Genomic DNA, 20,880 nt, shown 5'->3' with positions numbered 1-20,880 from the left:
CTAGGCTGACCAGTAGAAGGTGCCGTAGACATGGTACCATAACCTTCAGGTCAAAGCTACATACACAGCAGCATCCCTAAGCCAAGCCACAGAGGAAGACGCACATAAGCCCTAACTTCCCTCCACTCCTCAGATGCCATTCTAATAGACCGTAATAGCAGCCGACCCACTACTCTGATACCCCTCGGTCGCAACAATCTGATAATTATGCGTCCCCAGACTCATCCCCAGATTCCTCCACGCATTGAAATGATTCGCCGTATTCACGCTCCCCCCAGTCCGCTTCGCCTGCCGCACCGACCAAAACTGCGTAAATGTCGCGGTCCCCTCAATAGACGGCGCATTGTACCGGACCGCCGTGTAGATGTCATAGTTGGCACCGTCGGAATACACAGTCCCCCTGTATGTGCCCCCGCTGCCCGGGTTATACGTCCCGTACGACTCGACGATGTAGTACTCAATCAGCGGGTTCTGCGTCCATCCGTAGACCGCAAGGTACCCGTTGCCGCTGGGGCTGAATGTGCCGCCGTAGTTGATTGTTCTACGCGTAGATAATAAAGTTAGCGGAGCTAGTAAGGGTGGATTTTGGGGATTTGGGTAAGAAGAACGCACCTCGCACTCCCAGGATTCCACCCCTTTCCGCCAACAAAGTTACCCACGTTGCTCCACTGCACGGTGTATGAGCCGCCGGCACCGTTGGTGTAGGTTACGTCGCCGCCGCCGTCGGTCCAGAAGGAGTAGTAGTAGCCGTTGCTCCAGCCGGTGGAGCTGGGGGTGGAGCGCTCGAGGAGCTCGAGGGTTGAGTTGCGTTCGGTGGGGTCTTCAAGGAGGATAGGGGTAGCGAACGCTTTGAGCGCGGCGAGGAAGGTGAGGAGAATAGTCCAAAAGGGGGCCATAATTGCAATGTTTGCTGGTGCTGGTGACTGTGCTCTGTTGGCTTGTTAGGGTTTTGGAACCAGACGGAGGCCTGGGGACGGGAGGTCCTGCTTTATACCATAGTATGTAGGCGACGCCCACTTCCACAATTGCTGTCTGCATTCAATAAGCGGATTCTAGGCTAAGAGCACAATTAGGCTGTTCTGGCTCATCTGGCTCTAGATTCTAAATAGCCAATATACCTATTCATCCCGCAGCCGATCCGCAAGCGGTACATGTGCTCGAGCCCCGCGGGCAGGTAAACCCCAGATTCTACCCCACTGCCCCTGAACTGTTCCGGGGGGGATACTGCTGAATAGCCTGAATTAAGAATATCTGCAGAAATCCTGCCGCTCCTTATTTCAGGGGGAAATAGCGCCCCTTGGCACCCTTAAGCATCATGGCCGAGCTCCGTTTCGAATAGAGATAGCTCCGGCAACCTTTGCTGGACGCTATGACAAAGCCAGACAGACTACCGCTGGGTAGGGTCAAGGCTCATCTTCTGTAATGCGATGGACCCAGGCACAAAGTTAGAGGAAGTCTGAAAATGATTAAGGGGGAAAGTCAGAAATATATTTGGTTGTATGCTTGTTGAGCTAGAAGCCCTAAACCAAGTAGAAAATTGTAAGCTGGCGAAATTGTTTTGGACATCGTCATCACCTTTGGGAAACAAAATACGTTATCAAACGAATATATATCCATGTCACAGCGCCTGACTTAACACCCATAGGTATTCGCGCCGGAGTCTGGATTACTATGGTACGCGGCACCATCGGCCAAGCCTACAAGTCAACAATCAACCGTCTTGGTCTCGAGTTGGAGCGGCAGCATGCATAAGGCGACATGCAGCTACCTAGCTAGTTAAGTTGGCGGTTAAATTAGCCTACCGCTGTGTTCATCTACATGTAGAGAGCAGGTCCCAATGATCTACCATAGGTATGGTAGCTGATGTACGGCGGGGTGCCCATCACCCTAGCCTAGTATGAGCTTTAGTTCCAGTTAACAAAGTACCTAGGAACCCTGTATATTCTCTTTTGATTGAGTAGAGGATTGAGAAGTGCTGTCTAGATCTGTCACAAGCCCAGCGGCGTTCTACATATACGCTGCCCTAATTTAATTAAGCACATACGACCACAGGGTGTGGAGAACAGGGCTTCCCGTCCGCTCAGCCGTACTTAAGCCACACGCCGGCTGGTTAGTAGTATGGTGGGTGACCACATGCGAATCCCAGCTGTTGTATGTTTTTTTTTGGCTGTTTTTGTGGGGGTTGTGGTGCCTAGAAGCCCTCCGTATGCAAGACGGACAAGGACTGGATATTATTTGCGTAAGCCCGAACAAACTACATCATTTACTCTTGCTATTGGTTGGCTGGGGAGCTGCGGCTTCGTATTTCCCACTGTCTCAACACAAAGCTGCCTTGTTGAGGTTGGGATGCCCTAGCAGGTGCATATATCGTTTGCCTTATTTTATGAAAAAGAACCAGCGCATTTCACGGTGTTCACCCCATAGTCGCCCTCCGCTGATTAGTCGGAGCTCAATCAGGAAGAGCTATGAGTGGCTACGCTTTCCTAGCCTGGCAAGAACAGCGGGTCCAGTCCGGAGAAGCGTTTAGCCATTTACAAGGACTCCACACTTTCTTCTCCAGTTTCCCGACTCCGGTCCCCAGATCCCGGTTTCTGTGTTGAATTGCGGGATTTCCTTCGGATTCTAAAGGGTCTCGGACTGGCGATGACGCAGGATCCCGCGCCTCGTGGCCCGGATCCGAGCCGTGCTCTTCCATGCTATAATTGGCCGGTCCCAGCCGAAGATATTACCACTCAGATGCCTCTCTTATTTGAATCATATGATGACAACGTCTATACTCAGGCTGGCCGTCCTCGGGACATTGGCAGTGCAGGTCCTCTGCAAGGCCGTTGACCCCTCCACGCTCCTCTCATACCCGATCAATCCACGCGTGTTCATCCTCTCCGACATTTCCAACGAACCCGACGACCAGGAATCTCTCACGCGCTACCTCCTCTACTCCAACCAATTCCAGACCGAGGGCCTCGTGGCCTCTACATCTACCTGGCTTCGCAATGAGGTCCACCCGGAGGATATGCTGCAGGTGATCAACGCATATGGCAACGTCACGGCGAACCTCAATCAGCACGCTCCCCCGGACGCGCAGTATCCTTCCGCGGACTATTTCCGGAGCATTCTGCGCAAGGGCGCCGAGGTAACAAGTTTCATTCCTACGGTCGCCATATCGTCAGTGCTAACGCTTGAAACAGACGTACGGCATGAAAGCTGTTGGCCCAAACATAACCCTGAGCGACGGCGGAAAACTGCTCCTCTCGCGCCTTCAAGCCTCCACGCAACCCCTCTGGGTCCTAGCCTGGGGCGGCACCAACGTCCTCGCGCAAGTCCTCTACACAATCCACAGCACGCTCCCCGCCGGAACAGCGAAAACCCTCCGCTCACGCCTCCGCGTCTACGCCATCTCCGACCAGGACGATACAGGCGCCTGGATCCGCCGGGAGTACCCAGACATCTTCTATATCTCCTCAACGCATGGGTGGAACCAGTACGGGCTCGCCGCGTGGATCGGGATCTCAGGGGAGTCGTACTACGGCGTTGACGAGGGTGGTCCGAACACCACGCTCGTCTCTCACGACTGGCTGCGCAAACATATCCAGATCGGCCCGTATGGGAGCGTTGCGTACCCGAATTACAAATATATTATGGAAGGGGATACCCCGACGTTCTTGTACCTGATTCAGAACGGCCTGGGTGATCCGGAGTATCCTGGCTACGGGAGCTGGGGTGGTCGGTATAGCAAGGTTGAGCCGAGCCCTGAGCTGAACTACAACCACTATAGTGATGCTGCGGACCGCGTTGTCGGTCTGAATAACAACACTTTCAAGTCTAGCCAGGCGAGTATCTGGCGGTGGCGCGAGGCGTACCAGAATGATTTTGCCGCGCGCATGCAGTGGACGCTGCCCGCGAATGTCACCAAGCAACAGAACCACCACCCCGTTGTCTCTGTAAATGGGAGCATGGCGCTGACCCCGTTGACACTCACAGCTGCTCTGGGTTCCACCTTGACGCTAGATGCTAAGAGCAGCTACGACCCGGACGGAGACGACCTGCAGTACAGCTGGTGGCAGTATAAGGAGCCAGGCTCTGACGACTGGAATGTTGCCGGGCAGGTTCCTGCGCTTGGTCTTGAGACCGAGGGCAACGGAGAGCGCGTGCGTGTTCAGATCCCGCCGGAGGAGGACAGCTGTAATGGGAAGGGCGATAACCCCTCGGGCTGCTGGTTGCTGCATTTGATCCTGGAAGTGCGTGATAACGGGGTTATTCCGTTGACCACGTATCGGAGGGTGTTGATTCAGACGAGCAATTCGACGGTTGTCGAGGAGGCTTAGGCTGGGATGGAAGCTCTCTGCCTAGGCTCACTTCACTGCACACATACTAGAGATTGGAAATCTTCTTAGACCATGACTTGTTTCGTACAGACCTACCTAATGTTCCAAGGGTTGGTATGCTCCTTGTGGAATCAGTGGCCCTCTGAGATATTTTCACGTCCTTCCTTATATGATAAGGTACCATATACTACTAGAGATATACGGATATCACCCATATTCTTTCTTTGTAGCTTATGGTGGTGTATATCCGCTAGCATCTCTAGGTAGTGATTCACCCACACCTGCATCGGCTACTTAGGTAGTGTAACCCTGTAACATCCCAACCATGGTCCATCAGAGCTTAACAATGGATACCCGGTTAGCCTATTACCAGCACCCTCCAGCTTACTTGTTATACAAAAACCCTGACTGACGATGAACATTAGTGGGCGGTAGTAAAGTTTCGAAGACATCTTCAATCCACCCATCCCACTACCTTAATATCCATCCCATCACTATGCAAGAGCCAACCTACAACCCCGAGTAAGCCCTGCCGTACCAATCTCCCTCCCTATCCAGCAGATCCACCCTAAAAACCCCAACTAACCATCCCCACCCCCAGCTCCCCCCTCGCAAAAACCACCATCGCCTACCAATACGCCCTCGCCAACTGCCCCGGAAAAACCATAATCGGCATGCTCGTCAAATACCCTCCCAACGGCGCCACGCCACCGCACCGGCACGGCGGCGCCTCAGTCTCCGCCTACGTCATCCACGGCACGGTCCTGACCAAAATGAATGACGAGCCTATGAGGGTTATTGAGAAAGGTGGATCTTGGTATGAGGCTCCGGGGTGTCACCATGTTATTAGTGCGAATGCGAGTAGTACGGAGACTGCGGAGTTTTTTGTTACGTTCGTTATTGGGACGGAGGTTCTGGAGAGGGAGGGGCTGCAGGTCCTGGTGCAGATTGACGAGGAGTGGAGGGAGATTATGGCAAAGAAGACGCCTGGATAGGTCAGGGTAAAGCGCTGCAGACTGTAGTTAAAGTTAGGGTCAATGGATATCTGTCTTGAATTTGTTAACTACTTTAGGGAGTCCACTTCTCTGAGATCGACTCACACCGAGATCTTCGGCCTAGAGTATGCCACTTTTACAGATTAGCATAGGCTTTTATACCTCCCACACATAACGCTTAGTATTAAGATAAGTAGGCACGGTATCTATACCTCAACACCTCACACAAAACCGATACTCCTCCCCCCGATCCAGATACACCACACCACCGCCCAAGCCAGCCGTCTCAACAGCATCCTTGAACTGCTCCAGTGATTCAGACATAACATCGTAGTCATCAAAATGCACGGGAATAGTTATATCTGGCTTTACTAACTGCATCAACTCAACACTCTGCTCCGCATTCATCGTAACCATCAGTGTAAACGGCATCAATGACGGAGATGGCACCATGGTAGCGCCTAGGTGCACGATCATCAAGTTGATGTTATGCTCGCCATAGAGTCTTGGAATTTCCTTTAGCTCGTCTACTAGCAATGTGTCACCCGAGATGTAGATTCGATACCCTGTGGTGAAACTGGAGTCTTCGGTCTGTCCTTGCTTATAGCCTAGCTCCAGCATCCAGCCGTTTACAGGGGGAAACTGTCGTTACCAGCGTTACTCGTTGAGCGAGGCGAGTATAAGAAAGGCGAGGAAAAGCATACCGCTCCTATAATCTCGTTGACCACCTCCATCGGCTTACCTAGGGGAACATGCTTTCCCGGCATGCCCGTCACCCGCAGAGCTGGCGCATTTGACTCACCCTTTCTACTTGCAATATCAATCATCATTTGATGAAATGGGTCTACATAATACACATTCGTAAACGCGTCCGCCCCCTTGGCCGCCGAGGTCAAGACCGACTTTGCGTGGCTCGTCGTGACGATAGGCAGGTCGCGCCGCAGCGATGCTTCGACTTTGCGGTCGAAGTGATCCCTGTCAAAGCCATTATCATCTGGTTGGTTATTATGGTATTATCAGAAGAGGTACTCACTCGTGATAATGAGACAGCAAGACTAGATCGATCCGCGGCAGCTCCAGAAGCTTCACGGCCGGATCATGCAGCCGCGTTGAAGTCACCCCTGGCCCGAGATGGACATGGTCGCCGGCGTGGAGGAAGTTAGGCTATATCATATCGCAGATGTCAATAGATTCAACTTCCGCTTGAAGTGGTTAAGAGGCAGAATGCACATCCGTCAGGATCCGCACGCCTTGCCATTCTCTATAGCATAGCTCAATTAGTTCCACGCATGTCATGTTGATTAGAGTGAAGGTTACATGATGGTCGTCGCATTCCCAACAAAATAGATCGACGCATTCTCGCCCCGTGGGTTTTTCGGGTGGGCCTTGCTGTTCTTCACTGGAGGCAGGGTTTGCGGGACATGATCAGCGCCGGAGTCGCGGGTCGGGGCGTGGAGGTGGTTTGGGTCGATTGTGATCTGCTGCATGATTCGAATACACGGAGAGTATATGTATATAGAATCGGGTGATGGACAAGATGCACCCAGGAACCCCATGTATTGTAAGTTAGAAGGGATCGGGAAGCCATACTGCTCATGCGTGGTTATGACGTCAAGGGATACCCTCCTAACAGAATAGTATCATTGACCCTACCCCTAGTAGAACAGACCAGTATCCCTGACATTCGACCTTCCAGGATGCACTCCTGCTTTATCGTAGCTTGCGGGCGCTTCTTTTGTTTGAAAACACGTCTTTCAGGGAAACTTGGAATGATCTTAGGGATCACGAGTTATACCACGGCTTTCGGTTGCTGCGGTTGCTGCGGTTGCTGTGGTTGCTGTGGCCCTATCTAGAATGCCTTCGCCTCCCTAATATCCATCGCAAGCTACAGCTGCGCTAACCATGGAGTAGGATGGTAGTTCTCTTGTGTATTCGAAAAATCAAGTTGAGCCCCGAATGTGCTTCTCACCAAAGCTTGGCTCTATGGTCCTACGTCCTACATAAGCTACTAGGTGCCAGATAGACCGACGTTCGTAGCTTGTCCTAATATCGGGATACCTGGGAGAGCTCTGCCTAGTGGCTAGCTAAGTGCACCGATGGGAATCTAGGACTTTGCGTGTAGACTACGTTTAGGCCCTTCGCAGGCGAGATATCATCCGCGGGCGTTTGGCTCCGAGAGGCTGAGTTATTACCTGTCAGCTTACTTAGGCGCCCTAGGATCCGTTCAAGTGAGTATGAATGCCTGGCTTTCAACTCAGACCTGCGGTGAGATTATCCCAAGGAGTACCATAGGAGGCGAGGATGCCGAGGTACTGTCTTCGTGACCGAAGTATTAAGGGCCACAGGAAGCCAACGCATTCTGAGTGCCAATATAAAACAATATATACCATGATTCAAAGTGAATCTAAATGTGGGCGCGGAAGATCCCAGCAATCTCAGATCCCAGGCCCAGTGCCTCGGTTGTCCTCTGCCCCGTAAAGAACAAATATGACTTCAGGCTATGCACTTTAAGCACCGAGTTTCTATCATGCGATCGGATATGGAGTAGTATAGTATACTCGACTACTCAGCCCCAAAAACAAGACATGCAGCGCCAAATCAGTCTGACTTCGTCACAACTATGCAGGCAGCAATGCAGGCCTCGCGTGGGTCCGCGAACCCACCATCTGCACGATCGCAGGGATCTAATAGGCCATGTGCCAGCATGTCTTAGGGACCAATATAGCACTACTATAGCCGAGGCGCCCAGTGCTGACCGGTGGAAAGTTAATATAGCCACCCCCACACTGCCGAGCGCCCCTTGATCCCGGAGTCGGTTAGACGGGTCTCACTGAAGGATCACCTGATGGGAGATCGACACAGCCATCGGAACCTTGAGGAGGGAAGCATGGAATAATCGGGGTCCGAGAGATCCGATGAATGTGATTCTGATGAAGGCGATGACGGTGTCTTACTTGTCCCTGAGACATGGCCATTAACGTGACCATCGTGCCAATTTTAGCACCGCTTAGGGTTTCCCGGGGCTCCGCTGCGGGGATCCGATGCAACCATCAATGTCACGATGTCGCAGCTCGTACAGGTTCTATTCTTGATCTTGACAGATTGAAGTCATAAGACATCATGTTACCGTAGAGAAAGGGGTTAATGGTGCGCTGGAAAATCTATAAATACAGGCATGCTCCCAGCCCAATATCTCCCATTCATCAACCATCACTCCAAACTATAACAACTACAATCCTCTCCAAACAAACATCTCATCCACCACCAAAATGAAGCTCACCCTCACCTCCCTCGCCCTAACCCTGGGCCTCGCCTCCACCGGCCTCGCCGCCCCCTCCCCCGCAAAATCCATGATGGTCGCCAACACCCAATGGACCATCACCTCGCTCAAGCGCGTCTGCAACGCCGCTGACACAAAGTGCACCTGGACCTTCGGCATCGACACCCCCTCCAAGTCCGCCGACTGCACGTACGTCGTCAACGGCTCCGAGGTCAACGGTGGCCCTTCGAACTGCGGCGACTTCACGATTACCTCCGGCTGGAGCGGGCAGTTTGGCGCGGACGCTGGGTTCACGACGCTCTCGGTTGTTGATAATGTTTCGCGCCAGATTGTTTGGCCGGCGTATACGGATAAGCAGCTTGATGGGGGAGAGGTTGTGAAGCCTGACCAGAGTTATACGCCTGCTGCACTTCCTTAGATTCCTCGGGTAGAGGGGTAGGGGCGTCTTTTCTGTCTTGTCTATCTTAGTTCATATCTTTGTGTCTTTGGGGCTTGTAATGTTCTTTGGCAGTCTGCTTTATCGAATCTAAACCATCATTCTTATCTGCATAAATGTTGGTTCTTCCGGAATTTAAGTATTATTTCGGTCTCCTTGATCGCCTTCGTTTTAACCCTAACTCCCATACACAAATCCAGGCCCAAGACCAGTGCTAAGCGTACTATGTGTCGTATTTCCCCCATCCACAAGATCCAGAACACCCATCTTCGCAGCATGATTATCACATTGGTAGACATAGTTGATCGTAACCTGACACCCGTCATCCCTCGTGAACGACCCGCACTTCGAACAGCCCCCGATATTGCGGATATCCTGATACGCATTCCACATGTCGTTCCCGCTGATCGTGCAGCTCGAGTCGCCCTCGATGAAGACGCCGCAGCCGCGGGTTTGATCGCCCCAGCAGTTTCCGCTGAGGGAGCCAGTGCTGTCGTTCAATATCAGATTAGCAGTGTATTCAAGAGGACAACGTGATAGAGGAAGGGGTAGAAGTAGAAGGAAGATGGCTTACCCAGCTCGATAAAACGGATCATCGTCCCGATGCAGGTAGTTGACGGCGTGGTCGCACCAAGCCAGTAGCCCGGGCGTCGTACACATGCTCGACCCCTTACAGTCGTAGGCGCCGGGGTCCGGCTGGAAGACGTTGATCAGCGGGTTATATCCCTGCGCCTGGACGACGAATTTACTCGTGTCGACGGTCGATGTTCCCAGCGGCAATGTCCATTTATATGTATAGTCCGTGACCTCGAGCGTGATCGAGCCCATGGATGTCCAGGTCCAGGGCGGGGCCGTGGACCTCTCAGGCAGTGTTCCGCTGTACTTGTACAGTGTTGTCCCCTCGACCATGTAGTGCGTGCAGACGTACTCGTCGACCTTGAAGTTGACGCTCCACCCGGGGTCTGTGTCGAAGTCGCAACCGACAGAGTCCCAGATGTACAGGCGGATGAAGGCGTAGGGGACTAGGATGTCTGCGGTGTACGTGGTGGAGTCTGCGCCCGGGGAAGCCTTGTAGTTGGTGATTGTGTTCCCCCTTGGGAGGGACTTTGTGCTCACGGTGACGGTGTTGGAGGGGGTGCCAAGGGTGCCACTGCCTCCTACGGCGGATACGTGCAGGGTGTAGCTTGTCCCGGATGCCAGGCCGCCAATTGTGAGGGAGGTCATGGAGCTGGGGACGCTTGTGATGAGGGTGGAGCCTGAGTAGAGGTTGTATCCGAGGGCGTTCGAGGCGGAGTTCCAGGAGAGTTTTGCGGAGCTATAGTCTGAGTCTAGGACTGAGAGGCCGGAGACGGAGCCAGCGCTGCCCCCTGAGGACCATGATGTTGCGTCCTTGTTCAGGAGTGATCCGCCGTCGATTGCGTCCAGCATTGTCTGGATGTAGGATTCGCCGGGGAGGGTGTCGTAGGGATTGGGCATCACGTCGTTTGTGATTTCAATGAAAGACGCCCCGCGCTTTTTAGCTAACTGAGCGACCTCTGCCACCGCGGACTCAGGGACATCGTAAATAATATGCCAGAGCTTGCGCGGGTCTTTGGGTGTCCAGTCGTTGGGAGTGTAGGAGTTTTTGTATGCATCGTAGGACAGCTCGAAGGTAAGCAGGGTATCCATGGTATCTTCATAGCAAGACGCCATGGGTGACCCAGGATTCAGGACAGTAAAGGCACCAGGATGCTTGCGTTTCGTATAGTTGTTGATGTACTTGTAGAGGTCAACGTATTCATTGTCCCCGCCGCATTCAGGCCATCCTTCATCGAAGAAGATCCCGCCAATACTATCTCCGTAGAGCGTGTACCACATGTCGATATCCTCCTCAATCTGCGCTGTCCAGTCGGCTAGATTCCCTGATCCCAACCGTGTCGTGAACTTCTGCGTGCTCACCCCAAGGTATCCAGTTCGCACATAGCCAAGCACGGTCTTCCCAGACGCGGCACCTCGAGTAATGACGTCCTCCCAGTCCGAGTCAACTGCCGAGTCGGGGCCATTCACCACGTTGGCAACAAGTATGGGCATCTTCTCAGAATCGTACGCGATGAGCCGGTTCCAGGCGGCGGGGTCGGCGAGCGGATTGATGTACGACGCCACTGCGATTTGCTGCCCTTTCCCTTTGGATGGGGGACTCGTTGATCCAGCGCCAGCAGGGAATGTAGTCGTCGCTGTCGTTTTGATTGTTGATTGTGCATTGCAGCTAGTGACAGTGGAGCAGGTCGTTGTGCAGTCGAATTGAGGCGCCCACGAGTGTACCCCGCACCCCGCCACACATTGTACAGCAGTTTGCTGGGGACATTGAGTAGCGCTAGCCCCACCCCGTAGTGATGCGGCTGGGATGATATTGCTGGAAGCGATATTGCCGTTTATGAAGTACACCAATGACAAGGCGAATGCACCCACAGCCAGACCCTGGAGGTGGCCGGGCGTGATAGCCTCGTTGAGCCTCGTTCCAGAGTTCAGTGCCCACCGGATAACCTCATTGCGGGCGGCAACGACCTCGGCGGTCGTGAATGGAAATTGTGCCGGGTTCATGAGCAGCCAGTTGGGGAATCCCTCGCGGTTGATTCCATCCGCGAGGATGTTCTGGGCGCCACATACAACGCTGCTCAGGTCCAGATCCCGTGTGTGGATGATGTTCGAACTGAAGAAGTCATTGCCCAGGTCACAATTAGCGTTTTCCGAGCCGGAGAGAAGCGACTGTATGTGATCGGCCACGTCTGCCTGAAGCTGGATTTCCACATCGCCTGCACTCCCGCCGTGTCCGGCACTGGCAAGGGTCGTAATGATAGCGGGGGGACTAGGAAGCAGTTAGCCGGTGTCTTTGCTGCTGGTCGAAAGAGGAAGGTCTCACCCTGTCGCTTTGTCCTGTTCCGGGGGAGCCGTGACCGTCATCCCGGGGCTTCCTTCCGTAACGACAACAATAGCAGTGGCAGTTTCCATATCGAACGAGTCCTCCAGTTGGGAAGGAGGGATTACAAGGGGCTCTGGAACCCACTGCTCCTCCTTCTCGTAGAACAGCGGGTATAGCAACCCGGCAATGACAGCACCTCCGGCCGCGAGCCAGCCCAGTTGACGCTCCTCCAGGCTGCGAGTTGTGAGGACCATATCGGTGTCTTCGAGAACGTCCATTACGGCTTGATAACATGCAGAATTAACCTCCGCACAGTTGCTGTCCATCGCAGATTTGAGGCTGGTCTCCATGTCCGGGGACAGGAACACCATGATGCCATTGTCGGCTGGATCGCCCACGGCGGTGACATCTATCACAGACCCTGAAAGACTGGGAGTTGGGACCTAAGGAGGAATTAGACATGTTCCAAGCCTGCTTTGAGATTTCATCTTTGAATTGAATAGGTTGGAAGGAGAAACAAACTCCATTTGTGGTATATTGCGCGAGATCGCCGACGTAAAAGTACTCATCATCACCATTGCAAAAACGGAATATAGAGAACAGAAGAACAAGAAAAGAAGGAACTGCCATTGGGACCAGTGATGAGGCAATTATCAAAGCCATCACTCTGATGATCGGGATTGTTATGTCATTATATAGGTCTCCTGGATGGGAGGGGTCGAAAAGACCAGACATGTATACCTCTTTCCCTCGCCACCTTATTCTCCTAGTGACCTAAAACAAAAGGGCACAGTTGTCCGTGGATAAGTTACATCTCGACCGCTATACTAGCGCTGTAGGCACCGTGATGACAGTAATTTCATATTATCAGGCTAGCAGTTAGAACATTGAACGGCTTTCCATAGGGCCCCTCCAGGGTGACATCGCGTCAGAAACCAATTAGCGAACTCACCCATCCAACGCGCTAAGTGCGAAATTTGTGTGTTACCTACCTTATCTGTTAAGCACAAACTCGGATATGGTTCGAGTGACGGGAGAGAAGGCGCAATTCCCAAACTTTGCATTGGGTAGAATTAAACCCTTAGCCAGGGGCCCATAGGCCGGACTAATTTGGTCAACTGAGAATATGGAGGCTCCTGATACCTAGGTACCTAACCGAGAGACTAAGAGTTGGGTAATTACGGGAGCGTTTAGTTTTTTTACGTAGCAATACAATAGGTGATGGATAGGGGCTTATCGAATCAAGAACTCTGGGTATCAATGGTGAAAGTCTTACACCATATGGAACCGATGGTTGTATCAGGGTAGGTAGGCACCGAACGAGGCTCTGCTCTCGGCTTGGCCCTTTGACTCCAAATCTGAGGGGCCTCAAGACCCGTGGGTGGCCGCGGTCGGCTATCGGAGCCGATCTAGTAGGGGTAGGGGTCCCTCGCTAGCCGATCGGGGCTTCTCGAGCAGGCCCCAGCCAATATGAGATTGTCACAAGACACCATGCACATGTGAGCTCTCTGACTTCTCTCTACTGCCGTCCTTCATCTCGCTCAACAGTTTCATCTCATCTCATCACATCCCATCACCTCAACCTGGCTATCCGGCACTTTCCTACAATGGAGTTTGACGCTGCCAATCTCCGAGCCTTCCACGACGCTTGCCACTTTGGTGACCTGCCAGCCACCAAAGAAGCCATCGCCAGCGGGCGCTTAACCGTGGAAGACCTTGACAAGGGGCTCAAGCTCGCAACATCAATGCGGCACGTGGATATCGTGACAGCACTTTTCGACGCCGGCGCCTGCGTCACACCAGACACAACAGGCTCACTCCCGGGAAAGGACCTGCACCAGGACCCTCGCATTGTGCGCCTCTTTCTCGATCACAGCATGGATCCCAACGCAACGCATTCCACGCTCATCATGAAGCCGAGGCGCTCCGCGCTCCCCACCCCCACTCCGGTGAGGCATTTGGATGGCGAGCCAAATCTCCCGTACGTTCATCTTCATCCAGCAGCTGAGAGGACCTGAGATATTCATGAATAACTGACTCGAACAACAAAATAGCATGTTCCTCGATCCAGAATGTGCTGCTCTGCTGCTTGAAGCCGGCGCGGACCCCAATCGCTGCGGGCCCAGGGGGATCCCTTCCCTCGGCCGCGCCATCGTGAGCGCCCGATCACCCGACACAGCCCTCCTCGAGCTTTACATCGCCCATGGCGCGAAGCTCGAGCCGAATCTGCTCTTCTACGCCGTCCGCCCGCGCGTGCAGCAGAGCGAGGCGATGACCCGGTTCCTGCTAAACCGGGGTCTAGATCCCAACGCTGCCTCCGACAACGAGTGGGGCACGCCGTTGCACTGTGCTGCGGCAAATGGGAAAGTCAATCTCGTTAGAATGTTGTTGGAGGCTGGCGCGGACCCCACTGTGATACCATCTAGCAGTCGCAAAGTTGGGAGAACGACGCCCGCGCAGGCTGCTGAAAGCCGGGTGCGACATCAGGAGAGCCGCGAGGAGATACTCCGTCTCCTGGAGTCTTACTCTCGCCAAGAGTCTAAGTAGCCAAGCTAGCGGGATAGGGAAGGTGGCATTGCTTAGGCTGGATGCTTCGGCTTCTCCGAATTGGACCAGCGGAAGGGGCTGAGAGGGACGGGAATCTTTAGCACTAACTAGATTCCTGGCGCTGAAGCTAGAGCCCTGCATGTGCCCAGGTGAACCGGATATATTTCCTATTACAGAATCACCAACTACTCGGGCGCACCTTCCGTCCGTACATTCTTCTGGCATTAATTGGCAAGGCTCAACTGGTGTTGATCCGAGATACGTTCGTTTAATTTTACTGTTTTCCATCTACCTAGCCCTCCAAATCCCCTCCGATGTAACAGTCTTTATAAATACCTACAGCTGGCCTTTCACCTGAGAAGATGCTCAGAGTACTTGTGGGCTTCAATACAGGCCATTCTGTCCCCGACCCTTTCAAACGGAACCCTTCTCCTCACCATCTATGAAGCTACTATGTTTGCTGGCGTATCTCGCCCTCTCAGCATCCGCGAACGTCTCCAGTGCCGGTAAGTATTCATCTCCCCATACATTACGCCAACGGCGAAAAACGACGCTAGCATTCAGTCCAGTCCCCAGCCTCATACTGACAATAAACCAGGGAAAACTGATGCCTTCAGACTGGAAGAGCGCACACCACACCTGGCCAAACGCTCACGGCCAAAATGCGGCCCCAAATTAGCTTCGGCCGACACAGCCAGTCTCAGCGCCAGCAGCTGGCGCAACGCCTCGCTAGGCTTCATTCGCTTCGAGCGCAATAGCACCGCAGGGGCCTCCCTGCCAGCACACCTGAAAAAGCGCATGGAGCTCCCAGACAACAACATGGGCATATTCTACCAGCACCAGCTACCCCACCTTAGTGAGCCCATTGTCCCGCACGAGCAAGCGGAGGAAGCAGAGGACATGAGCACGGCTGTCATGAAGACATTCGGCAGCTTGGGTCGCCGCGAACAGTACAGCACGGGCACGGCCCACCTTTGCGGGTGCACGACCATGTACATCATCAGCCACAAGGCCGTGTACGCTACGCACTGGTGGGAGAATGTCTCGTTTGACCCAGACCCTGAGTGGCTTGGGGATCGGACCGAGGAGCAGCTCTTCCAGTCGACCGTCCTTGACATGTTGACGAAAGGCGGAACTTATCATCCTCGCTTAGACGCCTCGCTTATCGAGGACAACTACATAAAAGCTTATCTGATTCACCCGACGCAGACGTCGAAAGAGGAAGAGAATGATGAGGGCTATAAGGAGCAATGGGAGGCGATCCGGTCAACGGTTGGGAAGCTTGTGCCTACCTTGCAGGATGAAGGTCGGTGGACGGATATCCCGTACGAAGCACTGGAGGAGGATGACGAGAGGCTTGATGGGGAGGATGGAACGGCGGGAAAGAACCTGTTCAAGTATGACCCGTTGCATATTTTTGAGGGTAGGAAGAAGGGTCCGTTGGCGATGATGTGGGCTGAGGACCGGGTTGAGCCGTGGCATCGGGATCAATGGGTAGTTTGAGTTGATAGTTTATCGAGATGTTGAGAGTCAAGCGAGTGTATATAACAGTGTTCGGGAAGAGAAATTACCTACCTAGTCATGATGTGACACTGATACTTCTATAAAGATTCGTACAACCTATACAAGGGGTAACATGAAATTCAGTACAAATAGGAACCCACAAGCGTAAGCATTACATATAGGTGTTTGTACTATCCGGCATTGGTGAGCTCCCGAAAGTCTCCAGTAGGTTCATGTATCCCGACAGTCTGGAATATTCGCCGTCCACATCTACTTACACCTCCCTGGTGTGGTAATGAAATATATAGTATCTTATCGTTTCTGCTCAAGTGCGGGATACCGTATACTAACCAAGTGCCGATAGCATTTTATATGGAGGTATCATTAATTTATTAGGTAGCGTCGCAATCGTACCGGTACAGGAGGGAGAATTGGAAGCAAAGGGTGTCTTGATATATACAAGAGGAATGCCAGGCTCAACAAATAATGGAGTAATGGGAAGAAGAATGCAAGTTCCAACGCATAAATAGACAAAACGCTCAGAGGGTGCAGAAAAACGTGATGCAAAACACAACCAATCAGCAAGGCTCATTACCTAGGTACCGTATACATGCGGACATGAACAGGCTTCAAAGCAAAAACAGAACCAAACAAAACAACATGAAGCATTGAACCATTAGAAGCCATCTAACAGATTCCAAAGCGGCCACAAAACAAGCATTGAACAAAGCATCAAGGTTGCAATCAGACAAAGGGGCTCATGGTCATGAGGGAGGACGTCTACGCAGCCCGCGCCGTAACCGGAAAGCCCAAATCAGGCGTGACAACCTTCCCATCCATAACCTGCTTATCCGTATACGCGGGCCAAGCCGTCCGATCCGTGATCGTGCCATGGACCATAAACGTAGTGAAGCCCTCATCGGCACCAAAATAGCCGCTCCAGGCTGAAGTCAGTATGAAGGAGCCACAGGTCACTGGTCCCCCGCTAGCTTGCGAGCCTGCGGTCTCGAGGGTACAGGGGGTGAGTGTTGAGTTGGGGTCTTCAATCTTGATTCCGAATGTCCAGGTGCACTTTGTGTCTTCGGCGTTGCAGATGCGTTTCATGCCGGTTAGGGTCCAGAGGGGGGCGGGGGTGGGGTCTGCGGGGATAGGTGCGGCTATAATGGCCGTGCTGTAGGCGGCTAGGGTGGCGAGAAGGTAGGTGGGTAGGGAGAAGTGCATGGCTGTGGTGGTATGTTGCGTTTGGGTGGTACTAAGGGGACACGCTGGGCAGGGAATGTTGTTTGGGAAATGGGCAGTGGACGAGACTGTGATAGTGAACTGAGCAATATCTAACAGTTGAAGTACCCCTGATTTATAGTCGTCGTCGCCGAGGTCATGCAGGCATTTCGTCCTGCAAGGAAAACATGGAGCCTGATTGCTATTGAACTCCAAACCCAACTCCACAAAGCACATAACATGGTCATATCGTTGCATCCTTTGTCTGCATGGCACACGGGTGTGGCAACGCTTAGCACATGGATATAGCTTCTTGGTTGCTAACAAGATCTCACACGTGGACGGAGACATGACTGCATCAGACCTTTGGAGGCGACGAATCACAGACAAAGACGGTGGTACAAGCTTCTGACCGGCTTTGTGGCTCCCTTACAGATGGTTCCAACAGTGAGGCTCTTGAATTAACATCCGGGATCTGGAGACAAAGGACGCTTGACCGGCTTTGTATGAATGAACCGGGTTAAGTCTGGCCCTCGAACATGTTACTTCTTGGTATGATTCTTTGGATATCACTCCAGAAACGGCGTCGAAATTGGCATTTCAGAACTAACCTTGGAACTTTACTCAAATTTTAGATTTTTGACCGTACCTCACTGCCCAGGTGTGATAGAGACATCATGATAGCCAACTCAATGCTTTGAATATGGACATCAGAGGTTCGAACGCGGCAAACTATGGAAACTTCGACCAGAAAGGCACTATGGTACGAATTGTAACCACGGAGCTTATTATGGCAGTTATAGACAGTACCAGATTGAGGTGAATATATAATACCGATGGGTACCAAGATCTAGATATTTGGCTTCGTTCTCCGCATGAAAGAGACTGGTGCCAAAGAGAAAAAGAAGACTACAATGTCAAGTATATAAACCAAGCTATCTTATCACCCCTGTTTGACCAATGTACCGGTACCGAAAAGAATAGTGATTTCATTAGAAGGAACGAGTCCGAATATGGAGGACTAACCCGCCCGTAGCCCTAACCCCGGTCGTTCTTTCCCATCGAGTCCCTTGCACTCCTTCCCCCGCCTTGCTCAATCGTCCTCCTTCTCTTCTCCGTCCCCATTGCTCTTCTTCTCAGTCTCGTCCCCATCCTCCTCATCGCTATCATCCTCAGACTTGATTCTTTTCAAGATTTTCCTCAGACAGCGCAAATGCTTATCCTCATGCAGCGCCGGTGGACCATTCTCGTAGACCCTCAACACCTGCGAGTTCCGCTCCTCCGCATGAGACAGCATCCTCTCAATCGTCTCGGCGAGATCCTCTTCAAGCTTCTTGTCCCCCGCCTCTGCGGCTTCCTCCTTGATCTCATGTAGACGCTTCACCCAGAAGATCCACCTCCATGGCGTGAATCCGCTCTGCGGCTGTTGCGCCACCTTCCACTCCTTGAAAGCCCGCCCTCCGCGACCCATAACATTTGGACAATCGTTCCACGAGACATCAGCGAGCTGGACAAGATTACCGCCCGCTTCGTCCATCCACGCGTGAACCGCCGGTAGCAGGGTGGCGATCGTCAGTTTGGATATTGTGCGGATTGGATCTTCGTCGTCGGAGTCGAATTCGCTGCGGAGGTCTCGTCCCCCGTCCTCCAAGGTAACGCGAAACAGAAAGAGAGCAATCTGGCACAGCCGGTCTCTGCAGATGCGTGTTGACGCCAGCTTCGCGAGAAAGTTGGACAGGTTAACCCGCTGAGATACGGACATGGTGACGAAGCCGTTGACCCAGAAATCGACCATATCGGACACAAAAAACGGCAGGTCGTTCCAAAGCGTTCCGTCTCTGGTCCTGGCGACATCGACGCCGAGTATCCCCCTCGCTGGTCTCGAAAGCGGGCCTTTGCCCTTGATACGGAGGATATCGAGAACCATTGAATCGTGCTCAGGACTTTTGTAAGACAGATATCTACCTACCTCGTAGTAGACATGCCATAAGTCATGCAAGTACTGTTCCAGGACGTCCACTCCGTCCCCGACACTGCAGTATCGGTCGGTGGTGATCCATACTCTGTTACTGGCTGACGATCGGAGCTCACTGATGTTTCCCTGAGCCGCGAGTTGGCGGATCTCCTCCCAGTCCAAGCCGGTAACCTCCATGGGGTCGTGCTCGTCACCACCTCCTGGCAGTGAGGTGAGTAGTGACTCGGGGTGGTGCTGGATGTTGCGATGATGGTGGTAGGGCATCGCGTCGTATACCGTGAGGGCTTGGGATGAACGGGTATGAAAGGGAAAAGCAACGTGAATCAACCTGGGCCTTTTAAAACATTGGGTTCTCCGCACTAAGTGTCCCGTAGCAGACCGCTTTTCAGGCTACAATGTTTCCTATGTGTCGATTGGTTGTCGTTAACAATGTGCAAACATCGGTCGTTAGGCTCTCAAAATTGAGGCAGCGCAGGGCTGCAGCTTCGGCATGTGCCGAGCCACTAAAGTATCGAAGGAAGCACTATCGCATGCGGGGCGCTTGGGATTCACGAAATGGTTAGAGACTTCATACGCTGTCGTTTGCCTTGAGGTCCATCCATATCTAAGGGCGCAGTGCAAACCCCCGGGACTGGACAAATGGGAAAAGTTAGTAGCAGCTTGAGGCACAGCAGCGTCGTATTAAGGGCTTGCGAACGTTTTTGTATGAGCCAAATCGAACTGGACCATGACTTTCAACCATTCGAGATCGGTAGACTGTCCTGGATCCATCCTAGTCCTCTTGGATCATCACAATTTTCAAAGGACGGCGAGTGTTTGAAGTACTGGGATGCACGGGCAATCCCGGACATCGAGAAGAGCATGCGTCATGTTTCAAGATGCAACAAGCACAGATGATACAATTGGCTCTCGGTTGTTATAGCGCTATCCTCCGTGGGACAAGGTCAGGCACCTCCCGAAGTCAGCTCCAGCTGCTTCGATACTACGCCGACGTGGCACCATCTGGAGGCTTAAGAATCCAGTCACCTAGGATATCTGCGCGAGAAGAGCAGCCCAGGTGCACCATGATCAGCAATTAGTACCGTACCCCTCGCTCCTCTTTAGGGCTACTGCGCCAAGATTGTAAAAGTCCTGTCGGTCCATGCGGGCAAGTGGACCTTAAAGGGAGGCGTGTCATTAACGTCAATCTGTCAAGCGACGGAGTATGCTGAGCAACCCATTGGTAAAAAGGGAGGTGTAGTCGGCACCGGAGTACAGGCCAGTGGAAACTACCATACCATAGGTAAATCAAAAGAGCGTACTCAACCAAAGTCCGAGATGGGACGCCTGCTTGATCTATCAATGAATGTTGTACAACCCCCGCACTCAGTGGATCATGCAGGGAATGTCCATTCTTGACAGTTAGGCAACAGTGTTTTGTGAGGGGGACTTCGTGGAGGACTCCGCAGTAAGAGTAAGGCGTAGTGCGTATGTGTGTCCAGCAATCCCTACCGTACCTACCTACCTACGGTAGCCATGCCATCATACCTAAGTGGCTACCCAGGGTTTGATACCAGGGTATGGTTAGCTCCACTCGACACCGGTCTACTTTGCTGCATAGGTCACGAGATCATTCGCAGAGTAGACGTTATTTGGAATCACAGAGCCTGTTCGAATCAGGAAATTGCAGGCTCCGAAAGCTAGAAGGGGCCCCGCGGGGAAG

At 52.7% G+C, this 20,880-nt stretch overlaps 10 protein-coding genes across 10 annotated transcripts; 5 read left to right on the top strand and 5 right to left on the bottom strand.

Moving 5' to 3' along the window:
• Nucleotides 1-141: 141 nt before the first annotated feature.
• Nucleotides 142-896, bottom strand: BDW74DRAFT_176015 (glycoside hydrolase family 11 protein; the record flags this gene model as incomplete). Its single annotated transcript, XM_073728489.1, has 2 exons — nt 142-541; nt 613-896. 2 exons carry the CDS (start codon nt 894-896, stop codon nt 142-144), a joined length of 684 nt encoding a protein of 227 aa, XP_073585960.1.
• Nucleotides 897-2,447: 1,551 nt separating this feature from the next.
• BDW74DRAFT_189750 (uncharacterized protein) lies at nt 2,448-4,375 on the top strand. Its single transcript, XM_073732051.1, has 2 exons — nt 2,448-3,133; nt 3,189-4,375. Exons 1-2 carry the CDS (start codon nt 2,759-2,761, stop codon nt 4,323-4,325), a joined length of 1,512 nt encoding a protein of 503 aa, XP_073585959.1. The 5' UTR covers nt 2,448-2,758; the 3' UTR covers nt 4,326-4,375.
• Nucleotides 4,376-4,821: 446 nt separating this feature from the next.
• Nucleotides 4,822-5,320, top strand: BDW74DRAFT_176013 (cupin domain-containing protein; the record flags this gene model as incomplete). The annotated part of the gene is made up of 2 exons (XM_073728488.1): nt 4,822-4,847; nt 4,927-5,320. 2 exons carry the CDS (start codon nt 4,822-4,824, stop codon nt 5,318-5,320), a joined length of 420 nt encoding a protein of 139 aa, XP_073585958.1.
• A 213-nt stretch (nt 5,321-5,533) lies between these two features.
• BDW74DRAFT_189747 (MBL fold metallo-hydrolase) lies at nt 5,534-6,807 on the bottom strand (the record flags this gene model as incomplete). Its single annotated transcript, XM_073732050.1, has 5 exons — nt 5,534-5,962; nt 6,025-6,295; nt 6,354-6,484; nt 6,551-6,581; nt 6,638-6,807. The coding sequence occupies 5 exons, from the start codon at nt 6,805-6,807 to the stop codon at nt 5,534-5,536; spliced, it is 1,032 nt and encodes a 343-aa protein (XP_073585957.1).
• A 1,686-nt stretch (nt 6,808-8,493) lies between these two features.
• On the top strand, nt 8,494-9,221 carry BDW74DRAFT_148768 (uncharacterized protein). The gene has a single exon (XM_073723780.1). The coding sequence runs from the start codon at nt 8,590-8,592 to the stop codon at nt 9,016-9,018; it is 429 nt and encodes a 142-aa protein (XP_073585956.1). The 5' UTR covers nt 8,494-8,589; the 3' UTR covers nt 9,019-9,221.
• Nucleotides 9,214-12,565, bottom strand: BDW74DRAFT_176010 (uncharacterized protein; the record flags this gene model as incomplete). The annotated part of the gene is made up of 4 exons (XM_073728487.1): nt 9,214-9,526; nt 9,611-11,881; nt 11,936-12,378; nt 12,458-12,565. 4 exons carry the CDS (start codon nt 12,563-12,565, stop codon nt 9,214-9,216), a joined length of 3,135 nt encoding a protein of 1,044 aa, XP_073585955.1.
• Nucleotides 12,566-13,337: 772 nt separating this feature from the next.
• On the top strand, nt 13,338-14,760 carry BDW74DRAFT_122118 (ankyrin repeat domain-containing protein). The gene is made up of 2 exons (XM_073722043.1): nt 13,338-13,916; nt 13,990-14,760. Exons 1-2 carry the CDS (start codon nt 13,543-13,545, stop codon nt 14,480-14,482), a joined length of 867 nt encoding a protein of 288 aa, XP_073585954.1. The 5' UTR covers nt 13,338-13,542; the 3' UTR covers nt 14,483-14,760.
• Nucleotides 14,761-14,924: 164 nt separating this feature from the next.
• On the top strand, nt 14,925-15,985 carry BDW74DRAFT_176008 (uncharacterized protein; the record flags this gene model as incomplete). The annotated part of the gene is made up of 2 exons (XM_073728486.1): nt 14,925-14,988; nt 15,081-15,985. The coding sequence occupies 2 exons, from the start codon at nt 14,925-14,927 to the stop codon at nt 15,983-15,985; spliced, it is 969 nt and encodes a 322-aa protein (XP_073585953.1).
• Nucleotides 15,986-16,765: 780 nt separating this feature from the next.
• On the bottom strand, nt 16,766-17,206 carry BDW74DRAFT_176007 (uncharacterized protein; the record flags this gene model as incomplete). Its single annotated transcript, XM_073728485.1, has 1 exon — nt 16,766-17,206. One exon carries the CDS (start codon nt 17,204-17,206, stop codon nt 16,766-16,768), a length of 441 nt encoding a protein of 146 aa, XP_073585952.1.
• Nucleotides 17,207-18,177: 971 nt separating this feature from the next.
• On the bottom strand, nt 18,178-19,568 carry BDW74DRAFT_148763 (DUF3632 domain-containing protein). The gene has a single exon (XM_073723779.1). It carries the CDS (start codon nt 19,440-19,442, stop codon nt 18,297-18,299), a length of 1,146 nt encoding a protein of 381 aa, XP_073585951.1. The 5' UTR covers nt 19,443-19,568; the 3' UTR covers nt 18,178-18,296.
• Nucleotides 19,569-20,880: the final 1,312 nt, after the last annotated feature.

This window comes from Aspergillus multicolor (assembly GCF_047715735.1).
Source record: "Aspergillus multicolor strain CBS 133.54 unplaced genomic scaffold BDW74scaffold_6, whole genome shotgun sequence".
NCBI classification, from domain to species: Eukaryota; Fungi; Ascomycota; class Eurotiomycetes; order Eurotiales; family Aspergillaceae; genus Aspergillus; species Aspergillus multicolor.
Note: the sequence above shows the minus strand (reverse complement) of the source record. Positions and strands in the feature narration are given on the sequence as shown.

Excerpts from the sequence above, each read along its gene's own strand:
- BDW74DRAFT_148763 (XM_073723779.1), bottom strand. The coding sequence starts at position 19,442 with ATGCCCTACCACCATCATCGCAACATCCAGCACCACCCCGAGTCACTA.
- BDW74DRAFT_148768 (XM_073723780.1), top strand. The coding sequence starts at position 8,590 with ATGAAGCTCACCCTCACCTCCCTCGCCCTAACCCTGGGCCTCGCCTCC.
- BDW74DRAFT_189750 (XM_073732051.1), top strand. The coding sequence starts at position 2,759 with ATGATGACAACGTCTATACTCAGGCTGGCCGTCCTCGGGACATTGGCA. Across the intron at positions 3,134-3,188 it reads TTCTGCGCAAGGGCGCCGAG|ACGTACGGCATGAAAGCTGT; the intron begins GTAACAAGTTTC and ends CGCTTGAAACAG.
- BDW74DRAFT_122118 (XM_073722043.1), top strand. The coding sequence starts at position 13,543 with ATGGAGTTTGACGCTGCCAATCTCCGAGCCTTCCACGACGCTTGCCAC. Across the intron at positions 13,917-13,989 it reads GATGGCGAGCCAAATCTCCC|CATGTTCCTCGATCCAGAAT; the intron begins GTACGTTCATCT and ends ACAACAAAATAG.